The sequence below is a fragment of the Haemorhous mexicanus genome, chromosome 2 (genome assembly GCF_027477595.1).
Source record: "Haemorhous mexicanus isolate bHaeMex1 chromosome 2, bHaeMex1.pri, whole genome shotgun sequence".
Classification (NCBI taxonomy): domain Eukaryota; kingdom Metazoa; phylum Chordata; class Aves; order Passeriformes; family Fringillidae; genus Haemorhous; species Haemorhous mexicanus.
Window position 1 is genome coordinate 15,693,824 of NC_082342.1, and position 25,485 is coordinate 15,719,308.

At 56.3% G+C, this 25,485-nt stretch overlaps 1 protein-coding gene across 2 annotated transcripts in view; it reads right to left on the reverse strand.

Moving 5' to 3' along the window:
* The window catches only part of PDE2A (phosphodiesterase 2A), a 40,733-nt gene extending 21,461 nt beyond the window's left edge, over nucleotides 1-19,272 (reverse strand). The window contains exons 1-2 of one of the 2 annotated variants that reach the window (XM_059873461.1): nucleotides 19,190-19,272; nucleotides 1,511-1,562 (exon numbers count right to left, since the gene is read on the reverse strand). In XM_059873461.1, the coding sequence (XP_059729444.1) occupies nucleotides 1,511-1,562; nucleotides 19,190-19,257 (120 nt within the window). In that variant the 5' untranslated portion in view covers nucleotides 19,258-19,272. Of the gene's footprint in view, nucleotides 1-639; nucleotides 722-1,510; nucleotides 1,563-19,189 lie in introns of those variants that run through there. The other variant, XM_059873471.1, reaches the window with a different exon arrangement.
* Between the last annotated feature and the right edge of the window lie 6,213 nt (nucleotides 19,273-25,485).

Below are 25,485 nucleotides of genomic sequence, written 5' to 3' on the forward strand. Positions count from 1 at the left end.
AGCTTTCGGCAATTTCCCAGAGAGCGTTTCCTTCCCTTCGTTTCCCAGCTTGAATCTCCAGGTCCTCGCTCCCGTCTTGGACCTGCAGCCCCCGGGAGCCCCCCAAGCAGCTGTACCCCAGGGGGACCGAGGCCATGGTTCTCATACCCAAAACCATCGGCACACAGGGCAGGGATTCATCCAGGCGAACAGAGGGGAAGAACCCCCCTCAAGTTACCCACTCCCCTCCCCAAATTTGGGTGTGCTCGAAGGCGCAGGAGCAGGAGGGACCAAGTGTTTTCCCACCCACATACTGGGATGCAGCCTCCATCTCTCCAAAATGTGCAGCTGGTGTAAGGAGGGTGGGGGGCTCAGAGCTGGGTCCTTCTGGGGGTGCTGAAGGGGCTCCGTCCTTCCCAGCACACCCACCCCGAGCTCTGGCGGCAGGATGGAATTCGCAGCCTAGCTCTTGAGGCTCCCACTGCCAGGGGGGCAAGGGGACACGGGGAAGGGGGGACTCCAACCCCCCCAGAAAACCGAAACCCCCAGACACTCCCAAGCACATCGCACCCCAAACGCCCCAGGACAGGATGGACCCCCAGCCCGAGGCCACAGATCCCCCGAGACCCCCAGGCTGTCCCTTTCCCCAGGGTCGCTCACAGTGTCCTGGAGAGTCCCCATGGCGCGGCCCGGCTCCTGGCGCGGCTGCCGGAGGGCGTGAGGGTCCCCCCGGGACCGAGCCGGCCCCCCCTCCCTGCCAGTCCAGCCCATTTCCTCCCGGGATCCCGCCGGGATCCGCACCCCCCTGCCCGCTGCCTCCTCCCTGCGTGTCCTCGAACCTCGGATGCGGTCGGGGACGGGGGGGGGGGGGGGGAAGGGACGACGACACAAAACGGCACCGTCGCTCCCGCCTCGGGAGCTCCATCTGTGCCTCAGTTTCCCTGTCAAGCTCTCCCCGTGGGGTTCAGAGCCCCCCACCGAAAAGGGTGCAAACGCGCTCGGGAAAGCCCCCTCCGCCTTTGGGAAGGGATGGGGGGTCCGAGCACGGCGAATCGGGAGCCCCGACTCCCAACCCCGCCCCACAGCATAAACACGGGGATCCCCCCGCCTCCGGGACCCAGTGGGAAGGGAGGCCGTGGGAATGGGGGTCCCGGGTGGGAGAGGAGGTGAGTCGCGTGTCGTGCTTTGGGAGGGCAGGAGGGCTGAGGGTCCCGGATGGGAGGACAGGTGCTTGGGGTGGGGCTCCCCAGTAACAGGGCAGGTGGATCGGGTGTCCCAGGTGTCGGGGGACGTGGGTGGGGGTCCCGGGTAGGAGCGGGGGCGAGTCTGAGTGCCCGGGTGGGACGTGGTGGGGGGGGGGGGGGGGGGGGAATGGGTTGAGGGTCCCAGGTGGAAGGGGTGATAGTTGGGATGGGGGTCCCGAATGGGAGGGGATGCGGCTGGGGATGGAAATCCGGGTTGAGAAGAGGAGGGTCCCGAGTGGGAGGGAGGTGCGGGGAACCCCTCGGGGTGGAGGTCCCGACGTCCCTACCTGTAGCGCCTCGGGGCCGGGAGCGGCGTCCCCCGCCCGCAGGAACCCGCGGCTGAAAAAGCGAAGGAGCGCGATGAGGAGCCGTGGCACCATCCCGGCACCATCCCGGCACCATCCCGGTCCCGCGCACCCCCGCACCGCCCGCGGGCTGCGGGCACGCCCCCGCCGCGACACGCCCCGTCACGATACGTCCGATCGCGACACGCCCCGCACCTGCTCTGCGGGGCAGCGGCTCCGCGGGGCTCTGAGAAGCGAGGATGGGTGGGGGCTGTGGGGTGGCCAGGGGACCGGACATCACTCTCCAACCTGGGGTGCGAGTCCCCGGTGTGGGGCGGGGGTCGAGAGATGGTCCCGATGCGGGAATTGGGTCACTCCCCGGTATTGGGAGGGGGTCAGGAGTGGGAGTCCCAATGTGGGGTGGTGAAGGGGAAACCGGAGTGGGGCGGGGGCGCCCATGTGGGGAGGGGATCGGGGCATGACTCCCCAGTTTGGGTAGCTCCGCTCTGGACGCGGGGCTGGCAGTGCTTTCCTTGTGGGGCAGGTGCCGGGGGTGCCGTCATGGCTCTGGTACCTGGGAGGGCAACAAACTCCCTCCGTGTTAAACCCTCTTCTCTTGGGCATCGGGCCAGGAGTTTCCCCCTTGCCCCTTCTCCCTTCTGGGGCATGTTTCACCTGTCAATAAAGCGACCCCTGCCCCCTTAAATGCTGCGCCTCACGTTTGGGTTGGGTCTTCCCCCCATCCTCCCTGACGGAGGGGCCGAAATCTCATCTCATCCCTCGCCCTGGGGTAACTCTGATGCAGGGCTCAGTAGAGAAAGTCTTCCCTGACCCCACCCTACAGGATACTGCACGAGGTCCTACCCAGCGTCCCTCTCTTGGATAGGGAGGGACCCTCCTCTTGGGGACCCCTTATAGGGTCTGTTCACCCTCACCCTCATATATTAACCCCCCCACTGCCTTCAGTGAGGAGTGACACCTCCTCCTGTCCCCCAGCCCCCCGCCCCGAGATAAGTACAAGGATTTTGGGATGCTGCCCCTACCCCAATGGCCCCAGGGAATCTGCACGGAGGGTGGACATGCTCAAGCCGTCACACGATGGCCACATGCCACATGGTGAGAGGGATATCGGCAGCGCGACAATCTCCATCCCTCCCCCTCCTCCTCCTCTGGGCAGAAGAGAAAGTTCTGGTCTGAGCGAGGATGGCCTGCTCTTCCTCCGTATCCCGGGACTCCCGTGTCCCCAGACACTCCCGTATCCCTGCACCCCTGTACCCTTGCCCCTCCGTGTCCCTGTGTCCCTGCAGTCCTGTGTCCCGCTCCCTACCCAGGCACTCCTGTGTTCCTGCACCTCTGTGTCCCTGTCCCCAGGATGCTCCTCAGGGACAGGGTGCGCTGAGGCTCCGCTGGGGGTTTGTAAAGGACTCCTCTCTCAGCCCTCGCTAGGACAGGGGGTGATAAGGAAATGCCACCTCGAGGCAGGGACCAAGCAGGGCAGGGTTAGGGACACCCTGCATGCTGCCACTCTCCATCTCTCTCCCTGCTCCCCGACCGCCAGGATGCCGGGCCGGGGAGCCCGGAGGAGGCTCAGGGTGGGCCGGGGAGCCCGGAGGAGACTCAGGGTGGCCCGTGGAGCCGCGGGGCCATCTAGCGGCCAGAGCCACCCGGAGCGCCCGGCCAATCCCGGACACTGCCGCAGAACCCCGGCGCTGCCCTGCGGGTGACACGGGGCCACGGGCGTCTCTCGCCGGGGGTGGCACAGGATCATGGATACCCCTCAGGGCAGCGTCTCCCAGCGCCCGTCTTTCTGTCTAGGACACCACCAGAGCCGCCAGATCCCCAAGATCCGGCTGTGGAATCCCCCGCCCTGGGGTCACCCTGTTGCAGGTACCAAGTGTCACCCCAGCCTGGACAGGTCCTGCTGGCACGGATGTGGGTCCGGGGATCCATGAATAAAGCAGGTGGGAATAGCAGGTTCCCTGTGTGGCCAACAGCGGGAACACCCCAAGCAGCCGGCTGCTGGCAGGATCCATGTCCTGCCACCTGGCACAACCCTGTCACCAGAGCCACCCAGGGAGCAGCCCACAGCCAGCGCAGCTGCCCAGGGAGCACAGAGGCATTGCTGGGCACAAGGACACAGCACGGAGCTGTCTCTCGTGCTCGCCCAGAGGTGCCTGGGGACAGGGGGTGGGACACAGGGTGCAGGGACACAGGAGCTGCAGGGACTTGTGCTGCAGCACCACCGTTGCATCCATGCATCATTGCTCATCTCCCAGTCAGTCCCGGGGTAATTACGAGCCAATCCCTGGCTTTTCTGTGTGCCCCAGGAATGCATTCCTGGGATGGGAACATCACAGCAGTCAGATGGACACACACAGCCTCAGAACCCAGCCCTGGAGCTGCTGGGGAATATCTGTAGGTGCTGAGGAGGGGCAGCAGTGTGGGCTTCCCACATTTCCATCCATCCTGTAGTTTTCCCTTGTTTCTGGCCTGGAGTGGATCAATCAAGTGCTGTGCCTCCTGTCTCTTGCTGGGAACTGGGGGAGCAGCCACGCCGCATCCCATCTGGAGGATGTCTGATGGCATCAATGGGAATAAAGTTCATGCAGGCAAGTAAATATTAACCTTTATTCCATGGTAATGGAATATTCCACACCAAAGACACTCACATAAACCCCACTCCAGCTTTTCCCTGGGAGGTGCTGGCAGCAAATGGCATCAAACTCCCAAAGTTGAAGATTTTAGGGAGTTAAGACACCAAGATGAGCCTTCACACCCTGCATAACCCTGAAATCCCATTTCTCCCCATCTCTGCAGCATCTGTGGGCATACTGGATATACTGGGAGCACTGGGATAGGAGAGCAGGGCAGGAGGGCAGCATGGCTGGCTGTTCCCAGCTGGGCCAGGACTGCTGTGAGTCCTGTAGGATCAGCAGTGCCCACTAAACTGTGGCACTGGTACAGACCCAGGGCCAGATGCTGGCTCTGGGGAGGCACAGCACTGTGCTGCCTTCTGGAGCATCCCTGTCCCCTGGGGAAGGAGGGAACACAGTGGCCAGTGCAGGTGGCACATGGGGCTGGGGTCCTGCCCACAGAACAGAGATGACTGTCACTCAGCTGAGCCTGGGGGACACGGCCACAAATGGAGCTGCTGGATCCGTGAATGAATCGGGGTGTTATTGGTCTGGAGCTGCTGGTACGAGGTACACTGACAGCTCTAAACCCCACCAGAAATCAATCCATCTGCTCTTCTGCGCTGCACTGATCCCCACAATGGCACCCAATCAATATCCCATTTACTGCTCTGTGGTTTCCCCATGGATAAATCCCACTCAGTGCCCAGGACGCAGCTGCAGTGCCCCAGTGGGGCAGGGAATATGGCAGGGCAGGGAATGCTGTGGCATCCCTTGCCCGAGCAATGCCAGGCACAGACTAGGGGTGCTAGGAGGCTCCATGGCATGAGGTGGGTTCGCTGCATGGACCTGCTGGGAGCAGCAGGAGAGTTGGGAATGTGTGGACACAAGGAAGAGCTGAGTGATCTCAGGCTGGGCAGGGATGGGAGGTGTCCTGGCACAAAGCCCCCCAGTGGGGATGGCCCCCAGAGGTGCCGCTGCAGAGACCTGGTTGCATCAGGTCTGGGGCTTGGGCTGTCATTGGATTCAAAGCGGGATAACAAAGGGATGACGAAGTCCTGAGCCCTTCAACATCTTTATAACTTGCTTGGACACAGGACTGGAAGTTCAGAGTAAGCAAGTTCACAGACAAAAAAAAACTAGGAGGGGCTTCCGACAAATTGGAAAGCTGGACAATTGCTGAGTGTGTGAAGTTCAACAAGGATTCTGCATCTGCATCGGGGATGGGGCAACCCCGATGTAGGTCCAGCCTGGGAAATTGTCTGCTGGAAAGCAGCGTAGTGGAAAGGGACTTTTCCATGACAACAGCAAGTTGAACATGAGTCACATGAGTCACACCCATGTCCTGGGGGGCATCAGGCCCAGCATCACCAGCTGAGCAAGGGAGGGAATTGTCCTGTTCTGCTCTGCTCTGCACTGGGGCAGCCTCACCTCGAGTGCTGGGGGCAGTTTTGGGCATCACAAAGTAAAAAAGACATTAAAGCCACTCGAGAGAGTCTAAAGAAGCACTGTGGGGGTGGTGAAGGGCCTTGAGGGGAAGATGTATGAGGAACAGCTGAGGTCACTTGGTCTGCTCAGCCAGGACAAGAGGAGATTGAGGGGAGGCCTCACTGCAGTTACAAATTCCTTGTGAGGGGAACAGGAGGGGCAGGCACTGATGTCTGCTCTCTGGTGACCAGTGACACTCCTGAGGGAACGGTCTGAAGTTGTGTCAGGGGAGGTTTAGGCTGGATATTAGGAAAAGATTCTTCACCCAGAGGGTGGCTGGACACTGGAACAGCCTCCCCAGAGCAGTACCAAGCCTGACAGAGTTCAAGCAGCATTTGGACAGTACTTTCAGGCATGTGATGTGACTCTTGGGGATGGTGCTGTGCAGGGCCACGAGCTGCAGCTGATGCTCCTCGTGGGCTCCTTCCAACTGGGCGGATTCTGTGGAGGGGTGACGAAGGGATGAGGAAGGGCCCAGCTGATTAAGTGATACTGCTGATGATTAAGTGATGGAGCCCTTAGAGGATCTCTGTGGAGACATTTCAGAGCAGGGCCAGGGCTGGGGGGCCACCAGTAGCCCACAGACATGACAGGGCTACTGAGGGGGACAGATGGGGTGGCAGAGCCCTGCTGGCCCCACTGTGGTGGTCTGAGACAACTCTTGGCTCTGCTTCCATACCTCTCTCCCCATTTTTTGGGTGCTTTCTTTGTCTCAGACAGTCCTCATGGACAAGCTCTGGGCATAGTGGCCACCAGCATCTTCAGCCTGGCTAGTGGGATTTCCTCTCCTGAGCTGCACACAGCCTGTGCCATGAGATTGTCCTGTGTGGGCAGGGACAGAGCACACCCCCACTGTGCCCTCAGAGGGGTGAGGGAGAGGGGATATCCACAGGGACAGCCTGCATCCAGGGACTGGCATATGCCATGGTGAGAGCGTGCATCCAGAGGGACAGCGTGTATCCAGTGGGACAGCATGTGTCCAAAGGGACAGCGTGTATCCAAGGGACAGCGTGTATCCATCAGGACACTGTGTATCCATGGGGACAGCATGCATCCACAGGGACAAGTGTGTCCATGGAAACAGCCTGAATCCTGGAGGACAGCACGTGTCCGTGTCCGTGGGTGACAGCCTGAACCCAGAAGCAGAGCGTGTGTCCAGAGGGACAACCTGCTTCCAGGGTGACAGCCTGCATTCATGGGACCAGCACATGTCCAGAGGCACAGGTGACATCCGTGAGCACAGCACACATCTGGGGGACACCCTGTGTCTGGAAGGACACGGCACACCTGGGGACAGCACGTGTCTTGAGGGAGAGCAGGTGCCTGAGAGGACAGCACGTTTGCAGAGGGACAGCATGTCTGCCAAGGGACAGCACATGTCCACAAGGACAGGGCTTGCCTGGAGGAATAGGATGTCTCTGGAGGGTCACAGGGATTTTGGGGAAATTATGTACCAGAATGAGAGTGTGCAGCTGGAGAAGGGACAGCATGTACTGGGGGTACAGCAGCCCCTGGACATGCAGTGCCACGCCACTCTTCCAGGTGGCTCAGCAGCAATAAGGAAGATCCCAGCCCAGCCCAAGCATATGGAGGATAGGAATTTACTGCCAGATTAAATAAAAGCTGAGGAGATGACATCCACTGGCACTGGCTGTGTCACTCTGAGCTGACCCCACTCCAGCTGCAGGCCAGGAGGACTTGGCCACCAGCTCTCACTCGTCCCTGCCTCTGTCCCTGGTCCCTTATTTAGGGGTGGGGTTGCTGCCAGGTGACAATGGAGTGTGGTGCCACCATGAGCACCCAGGGATCTGTTCAGAGACAGAGAAGCAGGCCTGGTTCCCACCAGCTTGGATACCCCAAAGCAATGTGGCACACAAGGAATAGGGTCCCTGTCCCTGCATTGGTACCTGATTCCACAGGATGACAGTGTCACTTAAGAAAGGGATGTTCCAAGCCCTGACTCCAGGGATCCTCTAAGCCCTGGTCCAAAGCCCAAATCCCAGGCGTGCTCTGAGCCCTGATCCTGGGGGTGCTCCACGCCTCAATCCTAAGAATGTTCTGAGCTCTCTTCCTAGGGGTGCTCCAAGCTCTGGGCCCCCGAGGATGGTCTGAGTGGTGATCATGGGACACTCTGAGCTCTGAGCCTCTCTTCCAGATTCTTCTTCCAGATTCCTACTGGTGTCTCCAGGATTTTCCTCCCCACTCAGCACAGCTCTCCATGGGCATCCCTTGGCACCTGGATGCTTGTTGCCATTGTCTCACCTGGCACCTGCCTGCTCCAATTCTCCCTCATCATCTCTTCTGCTAGCAAAGCAATCACTCCCCAATTTAACCTGGATTAAAGCAGCATTGCTCACTTGCTCCCTCGCTAGTTCTCTTCCAATTAATTTGTTCCTCGCTTTTATTTCCTAATTAATTCTTCAGGCTCTTTGGCAAGGAAACAACAGTGGTGCCCAGGGTCTCAGGAAGGGATCAGGATTAATTATCCCAGTGGGAATGAGCAGAGGGGAAGAGAAGCAGGGGCTTAGCCCAGGATGGGGACATGGATCTGAGGTGAGCAGTGTTCCCTGGACAACCCATAAGCATCCCATACAAAGGAGGGCCATGGGATGAGGGGCCCACAGCTTACATCATTTCCATCTTCCCTTGGGAATGTCACAGGGACAAAATCCTCACAGAAACCAATATGATGCCTCTGGGGGGGTCACCCTAGGGGCAGGTTGCACTGGGGGCCCAAGTCCTGCGAGGGTTAACGCACAGTACAGCACAGGGTGTTGGAGCTAAAAATACTGTGCCTTTCTTGGGATTTGCTCCAATGACTCATTCCTTTCTGTAATTTATTGCTCGTTACATAATCACTTTCATTTTCAGCTGGAGAAAAATGGAATATGTTTTTTTTCCTTTTCTTCTGTTTTTTCAAATGAAAAGGGCATTTTAGCACATAAGCACCAGCCATTTTCCCAGTTCTTCCTGGCATCTTCCTGGCAAAGGGCTGGCATGCTGCCACCAGCTCCAGCTCTTCATCCAAGAGCGTGGTGAGCTCCGGGGTCTGCTAAAGAGGGAATGGGGAGAGAGAGCTCTCTGGGTGCTGGGAGGGCAAAACAGCGTGGGGACAGCTCAGTGGGAGGTTCTGGGATGGATGGAGGGGCTGGATCCACCCATTGTGCCGATTGCCCAGCCAGGGTGAACACCCCTGGCACTGCTGCAAGGGCACTGCTGGCCTCCAGCTGTGTCCCAGCAAACCCAGGGCTGCATCCCAGCGAGCCCAGCATGGTTCTCCAGCAATTTGGGCACCACAGCCCAGCAAACCCAGTTCTGTGTCTGAGCAATCCTGGGGCTGCATCCCTGCAAGTCCAGTTCTGTGTCCCAGCAGTTTTGCTGCATCCCAGAAATCCCAGTGCTCTGTCACACTGAGCCCAATGGAGTGTTCCAGCAAGCCCAGTGCCATCTCCCAGCAATCCAAGTGTCTGCCAGCACAGCTGGCTCCACCAAAGCCAGGCAGGACACTCCAGTGGGGAAGGGGGGGCTCTGGCTCAGGCCCTGGCTGGGACTGGGATGGTTTTCTGGCAGGGAGGTGAGAACCCCACTCTCTGCCAGCCCCCCTACCACCTCCACAGGGGGGCCAGGAAGCCTTGTGTTTGGAGCTGCAGCCTTGGAATTAACTGTGCCAAATGTTTTATTTGCGTAGAAACACAATTATGTTAATTAAAGCATATCTGTAATTACAGCACTTAGTGGCCTATAAGTGCACAAGTGACTCTGGTGACTTCAGAGAAGCTGGAAGGCTGGAGGGTGGCTTGGCCCCAGCACCAGAGAGCTCTGTGGAAGGGAAAGCAGCAGTGTCCCCATGGGGTGACAGTGGTGACCCCAGTGCCTGGCCACTCTGCCAGGGTCGGTGCAGCAAGATGGGAGGTTCAGTACCCACAGTCACATCCTGACCAAGCCACAGTCCTGCTGCTCTGGGAGGGAAGATAAAAAGAAGAATATGCCTCCAGCATCTCAGGAAGGAAATGGGTCCCTGAGGTAGCCAACAGTGCCTGGGCAAAGGGAGTTTCTCTGTTTCTGCAGGCAGCAGGGGCTAAAGAGTGTATCTGTGAGGGGAAAATAAAGAGGGAGCAGAGAAAGATGACAGCTGGAGCAGCAGCCAACCAGCCCATGAAATGGCTGGGATACATCCCAGAGTCTGCAGGCAAAGGGAAGGGGGGAGGTGGCATCTGTCCCCACCTCAGTAGAACCCTGGTTGTGGGCAGTGTGTTATGGGGGGATAAGAAGCCCAGAGGAAACCTGGTCTGAGGCCATGGAGAGCCTGGAGCGAGGGAAGCAGCAATGGCATGGCACGGCGCTCCAGAGGGGTGCTCCAGGATCCCCACACACCCAGACACCTTTCCTCCGCCACCAGAGCAGCCAGCCTCCCAGGCCAATGCCTGCCAATGCAGTTTCCATCTCCCCCAGCTTCCAGCAGTGGCAGAAAATCCTGCAATTGCTCAGTCCAGAGCGAAACTATTCCACTAGAGCCGAAGGATCTCACCCTGCACATCCACAGGACAGATCCCAGCACGGGCACACACGGTGCAGCAACACCCTGGCATCTACAGGCAGGAAAGGCAGGGAGGGCTGCTGAGCTGCCATGTTTCATTTGAAGCCATCAGGAGCCCTGCACAATTCCAGACCTGCACAATAATGGACAGGTGCTGCACGGGCAGTGCCAGAGCAGCTGGTGGGAAGGGCAGCGGTGCCACCAAAGCTTTGCCGGGTGGGATTTGTTTGCTGAGCAAACGAGGGGAGGCTGTTGATCCGGCTGCAGAAGGCTGAGCCCTGTTTGCTCGGCAAACACACTGCTCCGGGTGCTCCGCCCTCGAGCATCAGGTCCTAAGCAAGCAGCTGCCCCCACTGCCAGGTTGGGAGAGCAGCTCCCGGGGCTGCCTGGAGCCACAGAAATGCAGCTGGCCCTGGTGATGGGGCTAGAAAGCCTGGCAGCCCTGCAAGGCTACAAATCCCTGTCCACATTGCACGGCAACCCTGCAAATCCCCGTTGTACGGCATTCCTGTAAAACCATTCCTGTTGTACAGCATCCCTGCAAATCCCTATCCCCACTCCACGGCATCCCTGCAAACCCCTAGGGGTGCCAGGAGCCACAGGAATGCAGCTGGTCTCAGTGACAGGGCTGGAAAGCCTGGCAGCCCTGCAAGGTTGCAAATCCCTGTCCCTACTGCGTGGCAGCCCTGCAAATCTCCATCCCTGTTGCATGGCATCCTTGCAAATCCCACCACTGTGGGGACCTCCAAACAAAGCCACCAGCCCCCCAAGGGAGCCAAACCAGACAGGAGCATGGCAAGTTGAGAGAGAAAACATACAGTTACCCTGAATCCTTGGGGAATTATCCTTGGATAAATGCAACCCTACAGATGCTGCCAACTCATCTTTCAATTAGTCCATTTAGTTGATAACTAGAGGGGAAAAGAAAGCTGCAGTTGACAGTGGTTCAGCATGTGTTCATCACCTACCCTTTGCTTTTTTTTTTTTTCCCCAGCATTGTTTTCCCTTAAAAACAGTGGGAATGGAGCAGGAGCCAGGATCTTGCCTGTGCTTTCCATGAACAACAGCGCCCTAGGAGTAGGGATTGTCTCCCCAGCAACACCACAGATTTCTAACTGGATCCTCCATCTGTGAACATGGCACAAGTGGGAGCCACTCACTGGGCCAGGACTTCTTCTCAAATGATCCAAATATTCCCATGAGCCAGAGTTAGTGAAGGGAGTGGGGACCATCTGCGGAGGGACAAGAGATGACACAGCTCAAAGCCACTCATGCCTTGGAGGCTTATCAGGGCAAGAGTGGCTCTGACTGACACTTTCAACCCATTTCCCAGAGCTGAGTTGAGCTTTTAGCTTCCAAAATTATTGAGGTTGTAAAAGCCCTCTGAGATCTTCAAGTACAACCATTCCCCCAGCACTGCTGAGCTCACCGCAACCCATGTCCCCAAATGCCACATCCACAAAACTTTTAAATCCCTCCAGGGATGGGGATCCACCACTGTTGTGGTCAGCCTGTGCTGCACCCCTTCAGGGAAGGAATTTTCCCTAATATCCAAACTAAATCTCCCCCGGTGCACCCTTCTGGGCTGGTCCCTGGCACAGCCAAGATCCCACGGCTACTGGGACCAGTGCCGGAGCATGTCAGGCTTTTAATCCTCCATCATGCTTTCCATTAATTAAGGGCTTTTCTGTGGTTGAATGCTGGCTCCAGCTCCCCTGCCACACTGTGCCTGGACAGAGCACTGGCAGGATGACTGGCAGCCAGGTGCCACCTGAAAAGAGTCCCCAGCCTCGTCCTCTTCCCTGTGTCACAGTCCCCATGACAGGGCCGGTTCAGGACCTGGGATCCAACTGAGCTGCACAGGTCAGGATGGAAACAGGGTTCCCAGAGAATCCATGGTCCCTCCTAGGAGCACAGTGGCTCTCTGCTGTGCCTGCAGATCGGGGGCTGCAGGAGGGAGGTGACATAACTGGGGTGCCCCTGGCCATGCTGCAGCTCTCTGCACTGTCAGCTGGCACGTGGAGCTCCCTGCAGGCTCTGTGCACAGCAACACACACCGTGCCTGACTCTGAGCTTCTCGCCAGCCCACGGACCTGCTGTCCCCGTCCCTGGTGTCCCGGTCCCTGCCCGCGCCGCGGGGGAGAGGGGCTTCTCCGGCAGCACCCCACCTTCGCAGAGCCCTCCATCTTCACCAACACAGCACACCCACACACCCCAGGAGCCAGCTCCCACGCTGCTCCTGGGAGAAGGAGACCTTCTTTCCATCCTGCATTCCCACAGGAGCAGCACAGTGGGACAGGGTGCTCCATCTCCTTGAAGTGAGGGAGATGGTCACAACTGGACATGGGGGGCCCCAAGGACATTACCCTGAGCTCGGGGTTCCCAAACCACGTGGAGCTACTGGCACTGGTGGCCCCTCTCATGCTGCCCAGTCTGCAGCACGGCACACACAGCACAAATCCTGCCCTGAGCAGCTCCAGCTGTGTCCTGTTGATCAGGTAGGTGCAGAACTAGCCACAGATGCCTGACTGGGACCCACGGCCATTCCCAGGAGCATCATTTCCCTGGAGATAGTCACACCCAACAGCAGCCCCCCTCAACCTCTTCCTAAGCCTCACTGGGTTCATCATACCCAGCTCCCACCATGAGCAGCTTGTTTCCTGTGGCATCCTCTGGAGCAAGAGCTCACCTGGCTCTGCTGCTGCATCCACCTGCACCTGGGTCTGACCAAAGGAAAGCAGCACCTTAGTGCCTTACTGCCCTTGGGCTGATTCTGGGCAATCCCTCTGAAGGTTTGCTGGCATTTCCACAGGGACACTCCTCATGCCTCAAGACCTGCTCTGTCCACAGCCAGCACTGGTTTTCCTCACTTGAGCTTTAGCAAAACTCCCCAGTTTCGGGGGTTTCATCCAGCAGTGTTGCTGACTCAGCATCTGTCCAGCTCCCCACTGAGGCCAGGACAGGTGCAAGACAAAACCAAACCACATGACAGGTCCCAGAGAACCTTTGGCTCAGCCAAAGGGGGAAAAACATGGATGGGAAGGCCCAAGGCTGTGCTGGTGGGGAAAACGGAGCATATTCTGCTGTGGGAGAATGGAGCACTGCAGCCTTTGTCCTGGCAGACCTGACACCAACTCTAGTCGAGCACCAACCATATACCTAACCATAAACCTACTCTTTGGCATAGCTGTAACTCTAAACTTAGACCCAGCCTAGCTCTAAATCTAAACCTAACTATAACCCTAACACTAAACTAAGCCTTAAATCTAGCTTTAACACAGATGGTAAACTAACCTGAAGCATTATTCTAACCCTAGCCCTAAATCTAATCCAAGGCTAACAATAACCCTAAACTTAAGCTTAAATCTAAACCTAAGTATAAACCTAAAATTAGTACTACTCCTAATACTAATCTGAACCTTAAAATTAGCCATAGACCAAATGCCAGCCTTAGACTTGATCCAAGATCTAACACTACTCTTAGATCTAACCAGACCCTAAATATTTTATCTTAGCTCTAGACCTAACCTTAAAGCTAAACTTAGCTTTAGCCTTAAACTTAAACCTATCCCTAATCCAAACACTAGTCCTAAACTTGATCATAGCCCTAAACCCAGACCTAAATTTAGTCCAACTTTAGCAGTAGCTCTGATCCTAGCTCTAACCCTAGTCTTAGACCTACCCCAACCTTAACTCTGACCCTGACCCTAATCCTAACCTCAGGCCCAGCTTCAGCCCCTCAGCAGCTAAAGGGAGGCCAAGCTCTACCCCTGAGGTACTGCAGAAGAACCGAGGGGGTCTCCACATCCTGCAGCTCCCGAGGATGTTCACGTTCAGGATCCAACACCCTCCTCTCAGGAGGGGAGCAGGAATTCCATCCCATTGCAGGGGTTCCATCCCATTGCAGGAGTTCCTGGCTTGAGCAGCTGACAATCAATTTCTTGAAAATTGCCATCATCCTGCTTGAGTCAGGAGGTTAGGGACTCTGGCACTGGCACTGCTCCCCATCACTAGCACCACCTTCCTTGACCCCCATTTCTTACTTAAAGCCTTTATGGCTTCCACCTGCTTTTTCCATGCAGGAAGGATGCTGCCATTCTCCTGTACTAGTAAAAAACAGGAGGAAAGACCCCATTTTGGGGAGAGCGAGGGAAAACACAGCAACACCCACAGCTTGTGTCCTTCCAGCCAGGCTCAAGCCAAGTATTGGCTTGAGGACAGGGCTGTGGAGACATCCTCGCAGCAGGCGTAAGTACACAGGACAGCTCTGGTGTGAGGATAAACCCCAAACCACCAAGAAGCTGCACAGACATCCCACAGCATCACCACCTCACCAGGCTGATCCATGCCACTGCTTGGCAGGGCTCCATGCCTCAGAGCCAGGCTGGGGACCATAAGACCAAGCAGGGGCTGCAAATCCCTGCATCCCCAAATTCTGGCTGCCCTGCCAGCTTTTGCCCTCACAGGCATTAGGGCTCTGCTGCAGTGGGGTGAGATTAAGTGTGCCTGGCAACAACAAGGGGTTTTTGCACTGAGGTTTTCATTGGAGCATCAGCATACTCATGCCATAGCAAGCAGACACTGAACTTCAGGGGACATGGACAGGTCACCCTCCAGACCTCACCCCACAGCCAAGCAAAGCACAGGCATGTTCAGCTGGCACCAGCTCAAGAGAAGAAAAGGGGGATGAAAACCCTCCACCAGTTTCTGCCTTTCAAATGCTCCTTATAAATATCTTCTCACGGTCTTCTGAGTCACCCAGCTGAAACGTGCAAGTTATTAACAGCCTGGGAAGGGGCTGGGAAGCAACTGGAAGGCAGAGGAGGCTTCTGGCTAAGTCAGCACTTTGTCCCAGAGCTGCACCAGCAGCACTGCTGTCTGCTTTTCCCTCTTTGGGTGGAGAGCAGAGGGCTCTGGGGATGCCGAAACACATAGCGAGGCTGTCCCCGATGGCTGCACTGCTCAGGCTAAGCCCCAAGCCAGCCCCAGCCCCAGCCAAAGAAGTCAGGGTTTCATATTTTCAGTGGGAAATGCACCCCATCCCACTTCCAAATCCCTCTCTTTGTTCTATTTGATTTATCACAGAATATACAAACTGACAAAGGCCCAAAAGGCTTGAACCCACCCAAGATTCTCCCATGTCCTTCCTCCCCTCTGTCTCCACACACCAGTGATGCAGGCAGGGCTCAGATCACGGGTCCAGGAGCAGGATTTGCTGCTGGGAGCAGGATCTGGGGACAGGAGTGGACCAAGGGCTGCTGCTGCCAAATAACCAGCCTCAGGGACATTCCTGAGCCAGCACCCAGCATGTCCCACAGGCTGCCATACCCGTCAATTCCCCACAGGGGATCCTGTGTGGATGACAAAGTTTGGGGACAGCTTCCTACAAGGTGTTTCCAAACACCTTCCTACATATTTGTAGACCTTCCTACAAGGCCAGATTGGATGAGGAAGGACCTGGTGTACTGAAAAATGTCCCTCCCCATGGCAGGGACATAGGAACTGGAGGACCTTTAAGGTTCTTTCCAACCCAAACCAATCATCCCACTATTCAGGCTGCAACCCCTGAAACATCAAATCTTGCTGTCATCTCCCATTGCTGCAAGGCAGGTGAGCCCCACCCACCCACCCCTGACACCTCAGCTGGGGGAAGCCAAGCTCCAGGCTGCCTTTTGCCCACTCAGCAGCCTCTCCACTGCCTGACCCCGCTGCTGCTGCTGCTGCTGCTGCTGCTGCTGTGCAGATGGAGCCATGGTAGCAAACAAACCCAACACTCACTATCCAACTCACTCCCCCCTCCAGACAGGCTCATCCATTCAGGAGGACAGGAGAAAGCTGGGCAGGCAGAAAGTCCCAGGCAGCTCTGGGCCCTGCTGGCATTTCTGAGCCCAGCACAGGTCCTGCTGACCCACGTGGGAGCTGGGAATGAGACAAAAGCAAAAGCAAGGAGCAGGGTCAGAGTGGAGCAGGAGGAAAGAGGGATTCCCAGAAACTGCTGCTGCATCCACCGTTGCCCCCAGGGAATCCTGTATTCAGCCCTAGGTGGATGCTTATCCTCCCAGAGCCCCCAGAGCAGCACAGCTCACAGGGGATGAGCAGGGCTCTGTTGTAGATGCTGGCCAGGGCACACTTGGGGAGGTTCCTCACCAACAGAGCCAGAATCTGGCCCAATTCCCAACACTTCCAAAAAACTGGCTATTCTGAAGCTGAAGATGCCCAGGGAAATGCCCCAGGGTGATGGAACGGAAATTCCTCGCTCACGCTGGAGACCACCCATGGACAGGTGCAGGGTGCTGGGAAGCTCCTGGCATACGCAGAATGCAGAAAGCTTGCAACCTGGAGTTTTTCCTCTATTTTCCCTGCCAGGCACCTCCAGGCTCCAGGGCTGGGTGCACAGGCAGGTGGGTGATCCTGAAGAGCCCCAGTTACAAGCGCAGGAAGAGCCTGAGGCTTTGAAAAACCTGGAGAACACCCCCTACAATGGGGGACCAGGTTAACCTCATTCCACTGAACCCCTTTCCCTGAGAAGGGAGTGCCTGGAGGGGGAGCAGAGCCATCTGGGCCAAACTGCCAGGACAATGGAGTGATGGAGTGGGTGTTTTCCACGGCATTTTACACATGCAGCCCAGGGACCAGCAATAGCCATGAAGGGTCTGGGGGTTCTCCGAGGGGTTTGACAGCCTGCCCTCAGCTTTGCAGGTGCTCCAAGGCTTCCAAAGGGTGGCTGAGCCCAGCTCACGCCCCCTGCATCTCAGACAGTGCTGTGCCCTGAAGGAAGCCCTGACCCCTCCCCGCCTCCACTGAGCTGGATCCTTCCCGCAGGGATGCTCAGAGCTGCATCTCCTCCTCTGTGTTTTCCATCTGCAGAGCTCAGTAGCTTCTTCCCCAGCCCCGGCTGCTGTCAGATGCTGTGAAAGCAGCAGCTCCAGGCACCCTGACACCCCACCCACCTCTAACCAGGTCAGCGTCCACCCACCCGGGAGCACACTTCCCAGCAGGAGAAAAGGAGGAAATGGGTTAAAACGTGACCTGGATAATGCTGCACCTGCATCCCCTTGCAAAAAATGCACCATGCACATGGGAGAGCTGGGCCACCACTGGATGCCAGCGCCAGGCAGCATTGCCAGCCAGCATGGAACACGGCAGGGCTGGAGGGGAGGCAGGGAGCAGGCAGCACCCCTCCCCACAGCGCCAACCTCACCACTGCAACCCCTCCAGAGAGCACTGCAGGGCCAAGGGCATCATCTTCTGACAAGTCCTGGAAAGCTTTTCCACCTCTCTGTACCCCGCGGGGTTTTCAGGAACAGGGACAAATATCTATGAAAGACATATCCCAGGTAAAAGGGTAAAGCAGCTGGACTCACCATTCCTACCTCGCCTGCCAATTCCTACCTGGGCACAGCCAATCCCCCTACACCACGCTTTTCTGTCTTTTTTTTTTTTTTTTTTTTTTTAAGCCTTTAAACAGCAGCAGAGGCAGGAGGGAACATGGGGATCGCATGGCATTTCAAGACCTTTGTGTGTTTTGCTTAAAGAAAAGGACACGTGCACGTGTTCAGACAGCACCAGAGAAGGATCTCTGCAGGGAACAAAGCACACACAGCACCAGGGAGTGAGCCAGGAGAGCTGAGGGAAGGATGCTGCCTGCAGAGACAGACCCAGCACCCACGGAAGCGTAGGAGGATCAGCACCTACTGGGGCCTTGAGAAAACAGATCCAAGGCACACATTGCATGTAGGCAAGAGAGATGCTGGAGGGTATTTTCTATGGAGAGGGAGAAGGTTCTCACCCAAAGGTCAACTCATGAAGGTGCGAAAATTTGGTGAGGGAAATGTGTAGTGCTGGAGCAGGAGTGGATGGAAGCTTCCCTGCACCCCAACAGTCCTGTCATCACCTAAAGCACCTGCTCCAGGAGACCCCAGGCTGCTCCTGGGCACATTCCAGTGCAGCAATATGCCCCCTGGTTCTGGTGGTCCTGGTGTGAGCAGCTGAGCCAGGCAGTTCGGCCAGAGCCTGAGCATGTGGAGCTGGCACTGGCAGACAAAGGAATCCAAGCCCTGAGAAGCCTTCCTCCTTTTTGCCCTAGACCTGCATTTCTTTCCTGTGGTCCAGCTCACCCTCCCAGAGGGCTTTTCAAAATGTGGGATCTGCTCCCACTGGAGTAGGGGGAGAAGGGATTAGGAGCACCCCAGATCTCTTGGTACCCAGAACACCCACTGTGACCTGTCCGTGCACATCCTGCTTCCCAGCAGCTGCGGCGCCTGGTGAGCGCTGCACACGCCTGTGCACAGACACGGGGGTCTCTGCCAGCCCAGCCAAGCCTCTGGGCACTGGGAATCCAGACACTGCAAGCTTCCCGTTAGGCAGCTCAGCCCCTCTTCCCACGTGGGCTCTTCAGAGCATCACCCTTCCCTGCTTCCAGGGAGCACTGTCATCCCTCAGCAAGGTCACCCACGCTCTCACACAAAGCCCGTTGTGCCTGCTGCAGCAGGAGACCCTGGTGACCCCTGGAGCCCCATTCCCACCTCGCCATATACAGACAGGCACTGTGACACTGGGACCCCCATATCTGTTTGGTGAGCAGGTGGCTGTGCAGGGGCTGGCTTCTCTTGCCCTGTGTGAAACTGCCAAAACCACAATTCAGAAGCCTGACCTGAATTTCACAAAGTCACCCGGGCCCCCCTGCGGCCCACCGCTGGGCCAGGAGCCTTCTACCCTTGCAGGAAATCATTATGGGATGAGGGTGATGGGGAGACAGGGAGATTCAGTTCACACCAGCCCTCTGGCACAGAAACACCAGTGATGACCTGCCCCGGGGCTAACATGGGTGGCGAGTGGGGAACAGGGAGGGGTCGCAGCCTCTTGTCATTTCCTTGCCACCCCCTCCCTGACAGCTGTCAGGCAGGAGGAACTTTTTCCTGCGTCCCTGACGTCTCCTTCGCTCCTTTGCCCGGCATTACTCCCAGAGCATCCCTCCCTCTTGGCGTGGTCCCCCATCCCCGGTGCCGGCGGGAGGGAACTCACATGTCAGATGCAGCCGCCTGGTACGGCTGGCTCCGGCAGAGAATGGAGTGTCCGCAGCCCTGGCCCATGGCTCCGCATGCTTCGGCAGCCCTCCCAGCCCCGCCGCCGCCGCGCCCGATTCTCCGTGCCGGCTGGGAGCGGAGCCTCCCGCCGCGCTCAGCTCGCTGCTGTCACCGAGCCCGATGCAGCGCGCCGAGGCGTGCGGGAGGGGAGGACGGAGCGGGGGCGACGCTGATTGACGGCTCTGCTGCGGCTCCGCGGGGCTGGGCGGGGGCCGCGCCGCTCCGCCGAGGGCCGGAGGGGCCGGAGGGGCCGCACCTGCCGCCCGCCGCCGCCCACCCCGCGCCGCGCCCGGCCTCGCCCGTGCGCCGCGCCGCGCCGGGGAGCGGCTGCCTTTGTCTCAGACTGCCCCGAGGGACCTGCCCTCTCCCCTCTCCCCGCGGGGCCAGCCGTCCCACCCGGCGCCTCTGACCCTGCTGGGACCGCAAGCCCCGTCTGCCGTGCACTGTTACTGCCCCGGTGGCATCGGCAGCAAAAAGCACCACTGGGCAGCACTGTTCCCCCCGTCCCTGTCCCAGAGGTACCGAGCAGCACTGGTCCCACAGGTTCCTGTCCCAGGGGCAATGAGCTGCACTAGGCAACACTTGGACCACAGGTGGATTGCTTTCCTAAGGGCACTAAGCAGCGCTGAGCAATGTATTTCCTCTTTTGTAAGGGAAATGGCCTCAAGGTTTTCAGGAGAGGTTTGGATTTGCTATATGGGACCATTTCTTCCACAATACTGTTGTCAAATACTGCAGGCACCATGCCTGGGGGGATTTAAAAGCCATGGAAATGTGATACTTGGGGGTAAGGTTTAGTGGTGGGCTTGGCGGTGCTGGTAAATGGTTGGATTCAGTGATCTCAGAGGACTTTTCCAAATCATGGTTCTGTGATTCTATAATATAGGATGGCACTGGACCACAAACATGTCCCTGCCAGAGAGTGTAAACCCTGTAAACCCTGTAAACAGTCCCAGCCACATGGTAGTCCTCAGCTTGAACCTGCTGATCTGTCCTGGGCCCCATGGGCTGGGGCCTGGCAGTGTGAGCTGTCAGCAGGGTGGGACAATGTCAGACAGTGGCTGGAGAAGGGTAAAAGTCACTGTAGTGCCTGCACTGCCTGTGCTCTCCAGCCAAAGACCCATGCATGGGAGCTACACTCCCAAGAGGGACCCTCGGGAAGGACACCCATCCTACACTGAATTCAGGCCAGAGGTTTCTATGAAACCTCCTGGCACAAGAGGAGGGAATCAAGAAGGAGCAACAGCAACCTGAGCTTTCAAAGATATTTAAGCATTTCTGCTTCTTCCAGTGCAAGTACTAGAGACAAAAAGGGAAGCTCCTAGGGACCAGGTCCTGCACAAAGACTGTGAGGAAATCATCCAGCTGACGAAGGTCTTGGCTCAGGATCCAAATGTCCCTTCTAACCCAAACCACTGAATGGTTTGGGTTAGAAGGGACATTTGAAGCTCCTCCAGTTCCACTCCACTGCCATGGGCAGGGAATTTTCTACTAGACCAGGTTTCTTCAAGCCCCATCCAGTCTGGCCTTGAATGCTTCTAGGGATGGAGCAGCCACCGCTGATCTGGGCGACCTGTGCCAGGGTCTCACCACCCTCACAGCCAAGAATTTCTTCCCAGTATCCTATCTAACTCTACTGTCTGTCAGACTAAAGCCACCCCCATTGTCCTGTCACTCCAGGCCATTGTCCAACATCCCTCTTCAGCTCCCTTGGAGCTCTGTTAGGCAATAGAAGGAGCTCCAATGTTTCCCCAGAGCCTTCTCTTCTTCAGGCTGAACACTCCCAAGCCTCTCAGCCATAGGAGGGATGTCCATAGCAGATGTGTTCCAGTCCTCAGAGCATCTCCACGGCATCCTCTGGACTCCTTCCATCAGCTCCATGTCCTTCTGGTGCTGGGGCCCCATAGCTGGAAGCAGCACTGCAGGAGAGGTCTCACCAGAGCAGAGCAGAGCAGAAGAATCCATTCCTTGCCTGCTGCCCACACTCCTGGGGATCAGCCCAGGACGCAGGGGGTATCTGGGCTGTCAGTGCACATGGACAGGGCATCCTGAGTTTTCACCTGTCAAGTCTTTCTCCCCAGGGCTGCTCTCAATCCATTCTCCACCCATTCTGTGTTTGTGCTTGTGAATACTCCAACTCAGGTGCAAGACCTTGACTTAGCCTTGTTGAATTTCATGAGGCTGGCACAGTATCCCCTCTTCAGCCTGTCCAGGTCCCCCTTGATTCCATCCCTTCCCTCCAGCATGGTGATCACACTGCAGAGCTTGGTGTAAACATGCCAGGGGTACCCTGGATCCCACTGCCTGTGCTGCTAACAAAGTTGCATGTCTTTGCCCTGCTCTTTGCCCTGCTCTTTCCCTCACCCTCAGCATCTCTGGGCCACTGGCAGCACGGAGCCATGGACCTTTGTTCTCAGCCAGCATAGGCACACAGGGGAATCTAGGAGCATGTCTGGGGTCTGCAGGCTCCACTGCATCCCTCTGCAGGTACTCCATCCTCTGCACTCTCTCCCCATGCTGTGTGCTGCCCCACAGGCCCAACCCATGCTCCCAAACTGGGAACTTGGCTTAATGTGTTGAGATTTTGCACCAAAAAGAGCTATTTAGGTTGCCCTTCAGTAGCCTTGCAGATCTTCATCTCTCCAGCATCATTTGCCTGTGGGGAGAAGGGAGGAATGTGCTTTAAAGTCATTGTGGATCCACCAGCTGGGACGTTAGAACAGCAATAGATATTGAGGGATTAGCACTCAAATCACATCAGTTCCTGTCAAATTCACCAGAATTAATATCCCCATGGTCTACAGATACAGTCAGTGTATCAGTTACACAAGATCCTCTGACTTTTTTATCTGCAAGGGGAAACTGAGGCCCAGAGCTGCAATTACTTTCCCAAATTTTCCCCCAAGAGCTGAGAGTAGAGCTGGGACTAATTTGAGATTATTTTAAGGACCATCACTTTAATCTAACTCCTATTTCCACCCTGAGCCTCAGATTTAATGACTAAGGTTTTCATCATCTGGCTGAGCTCATGTCCCACACTCCTTTAGGGGAGGAACATGCTGTGGGGCACCATGGGGTACCCTGAGGACTGGGAGCCATCCCAGCACTCTCTCCATCTTCTCCCATCAAGGTGGCTGGTGGCCACGTTGTTCCCAACACTCTGCAGTGGCAGTAGTGGATGGTGGGAGTAGGGTGGCTGCCATGTATGGGCCATCCCACACCCTGCTCACCCCCATCATCTTGTAATCTACAAGGAGTCCCCTCCTTTCCAGAAAAGCTGGTTCCCATACTTGTTTATCCCAGCCTCTCTTATTCCCCAAGAGATGTTTCTGTCTTGCAGCGGTCCCCGGACAGAAGCAGCTGAGAAGATCAGAGCAGATTTGTGTACAAAGACCACCAGAAGGAATCATCCATCTCCAGATGCCAGGCAAGGACCATCTTGTCTGCATATTACCATGGAATCATGGAATTTGTGTGGGAAAAGCCATTTAAGAGTATCAAGTCCAACCATTCCCCACCACTGACAAGCCCTCCACCACACTATGGACCCAAGTGCCACATCCACATGTATCCCCACTGTCCCACACACTCCAAACCCCCTGGGACTCCCTCCATGCAGCCAGTGTGATGCCTAGCTCTCTCCCTTCTCATTCCCCTCTCCAGATGTCATTCCTGGTATTTAAAAGACATGTTTTTCTCATCTCCACATCTGTCTGTACTATTTTCTCCTCAAGAAAAAGCTCTGCCCTATACCCAAGAAGCTTCTTAGAGTCCTCCTGCAAATGGCAGCACGGTGTGTGAAGTCCCAGGAGCGTCACGGAGGCTAAGAATCGGAAAAACCCTCCTGGAATGTTTTGGGGTGTGTAATTAAAAATACTCAGTTTGAGGTTGATTTTTGTGTTGTTTTTTTTTTTATATATATAAATGCCTGCTAATTCTTGGAAGAACACAAGGCATTTCAGGGTGGGCATTGCTGCGTGGATATTGCTGGGTGGGCATCATGGGGTGGGCATTACGGGATGGGCGTGGCTGGATAGGCATCTCTGGGTAGACCTCTCCACCCTGTGGGGAGTAGAAGGATTGTGCCTGGTGGAGGGTGTGCTGTTTGCAGTGGCCTGTCCCCTCCCTGCAATGTTGCCTGTCTAGCAGGGCTGCTACAGAGCATAGACATTCCTGGTCCAATCTCCTGCTACAAAGCTGGAGCTTTGTTGCTCAAACCAGGGCTTCATTGATCCCTCTCACAGGAGGGATATGAAGCTCAGCCAGATGATGAAAACCTTAGCCATTAAATCTGAGGCTCAGGGTGGAAAAAGGGGCTAGAATAAAGTGATGGTCCTTAAAATAATCTCAAATTAGTCCCAGCTCTGCTCTCCGCTACTGGGGGAAAATGATGGCCAGTGAGATCCTCGAAGAATCTTCCACCAGGTGCACCTGAGAGGGGCACCTCAGCCTGACCTCCTGGCTGGAGAGAGTGGGTCCTGGAAGACATGACAACAGTCAGAATCCTGACACAACATCTCCTACAAATCTCACTTGTTTCTCTTTGCTGGAGCTGCTGGGGGTCCTGCACTGGGCACCAACATGGGCTGTATGTCTTTATTTACTGCTGGGAAAGCGAAGTGGTGCCAGGGTTCCGTAGGCAGCGTTCCATCTCCGTGGGCTCATGCCGATATCTGTGGCATGAATACGAAACGAGCCTCGCTTTGCTTTCTGCTGATACTCCTCAGCAACATGATTGAATTCTGTGGGCTCTGAATAGGCAGGCTTTGTCCTCGAGCACGTACTGTGCAGGATACCAATTCCAGCGCTAATGGAGATGTATTTGCTGATACAAAGCAATTTGCACCTTGAATACTTTCCCGAGAAATGCGCTCTACATCACACCAGAGCTGTGAGCTCTCTTGCTGTGCATGCAAGGAGATACTTCCCTTCCTCCGAAGACACCCAGTCCAGCTTCCAGGCATGGTCTGAGCCATGGTACACTTTCCTAATTTGAATCGTGGAATCACAGAATCATTAAGGTTGGAAAAGCCCTCAAAGACCACCCAGTCCAACAGCTCCCCACCACTGCCAAGCCCACCACTAAAATACATCCACAAGTGCCACGTCTACATATCTGTTTAATCCCTCCTGGTCCTGCCATGTACAGAGGCATATCCATGAGAAAGTTCAATTTCAGCAAGTTTTGGGAATTTTTTTTTCCCTTTCTGATTTTTCCACCATTTTCCCTCATAAACCTGAAGAGTCTTTCAGGGAGGGAAGAAAATAGCAAAACAGAGAAAAGCTTTTCCATTTCCATTGACATTTATCCTGGGAACAGATAAAGAACAGAAAAAAACCACACAGAGGAACCTGAAGCCTTGTTTTATTGCAACGTCGGTACAAGATGTTCTCAATGAAAAAAAAAAGCAAATAAATTCACAGTGAACCAGAAAATTATTCCCTGTGTCCAGAGGTCCAACAGCTCACCTGTGATTGGGGTAGAACAGAGAGAAACACCCTGTGTGTATTTTGGGGTAGGGATAGGTGTCCCAGAGAGCTTTTTGGGGCCACTACATCCCACACTGGGGCAATGCTGTCACCAGTGCCAGCCCATCCCACGCTGGAGCCATCCAGGTTTGGTGCTACTGGCTAGGAAGGTGCTGGAGCTGGGATGGAGCTTCTGAACATCACAGGAAGGAGCTTGGGTAGCCTGAGAAGGCAAAGGCTTTCCTTGGCTTTGGAAATGGGATTTGGAGAGGGAAAGGGAAAGAGGGAAAGGAAGGATGGTGAAGGCAACAGAAGGGAAAGGGGAAGGAAAAAGGGAAAAGGGGGAGGGACAAGAGGGGAAAAAAGGCAAAGAAGAGGAAAGAAGGTGAAGGGGAGAGGGGGAAGGGAAAAGGAAAGAAGAAGAAGAAAGAAAAGAGGAAGCAGGAGGGAAAAGGGGAGGGGAAGGGAAAAGGGAGGAGGAAGAGGAAGAGATCTGAGTCAGCCACCTTCTCCAGGGTTGTTTCACACCATCATAAGCTGGTCTCAGCAGCCCCCCCAGCCTACAGCCCCCCCACCCACTGCTCCCTCAGCCTGCAGGCCCCTGGGACTGGCAGGGCAGCGTGAGGGCAGCTGGGGCGAGCTCCTGCAGCCCCATCCAGCACCTGCCACTGAACCTGCCCTCCAGCCTCTGCCAGTGTCCCCTGCCTGGTCACATCTGTCAGCTGGCTGCGGGAGGGGACAGGGACCCGCTGGCTCTGTCACACT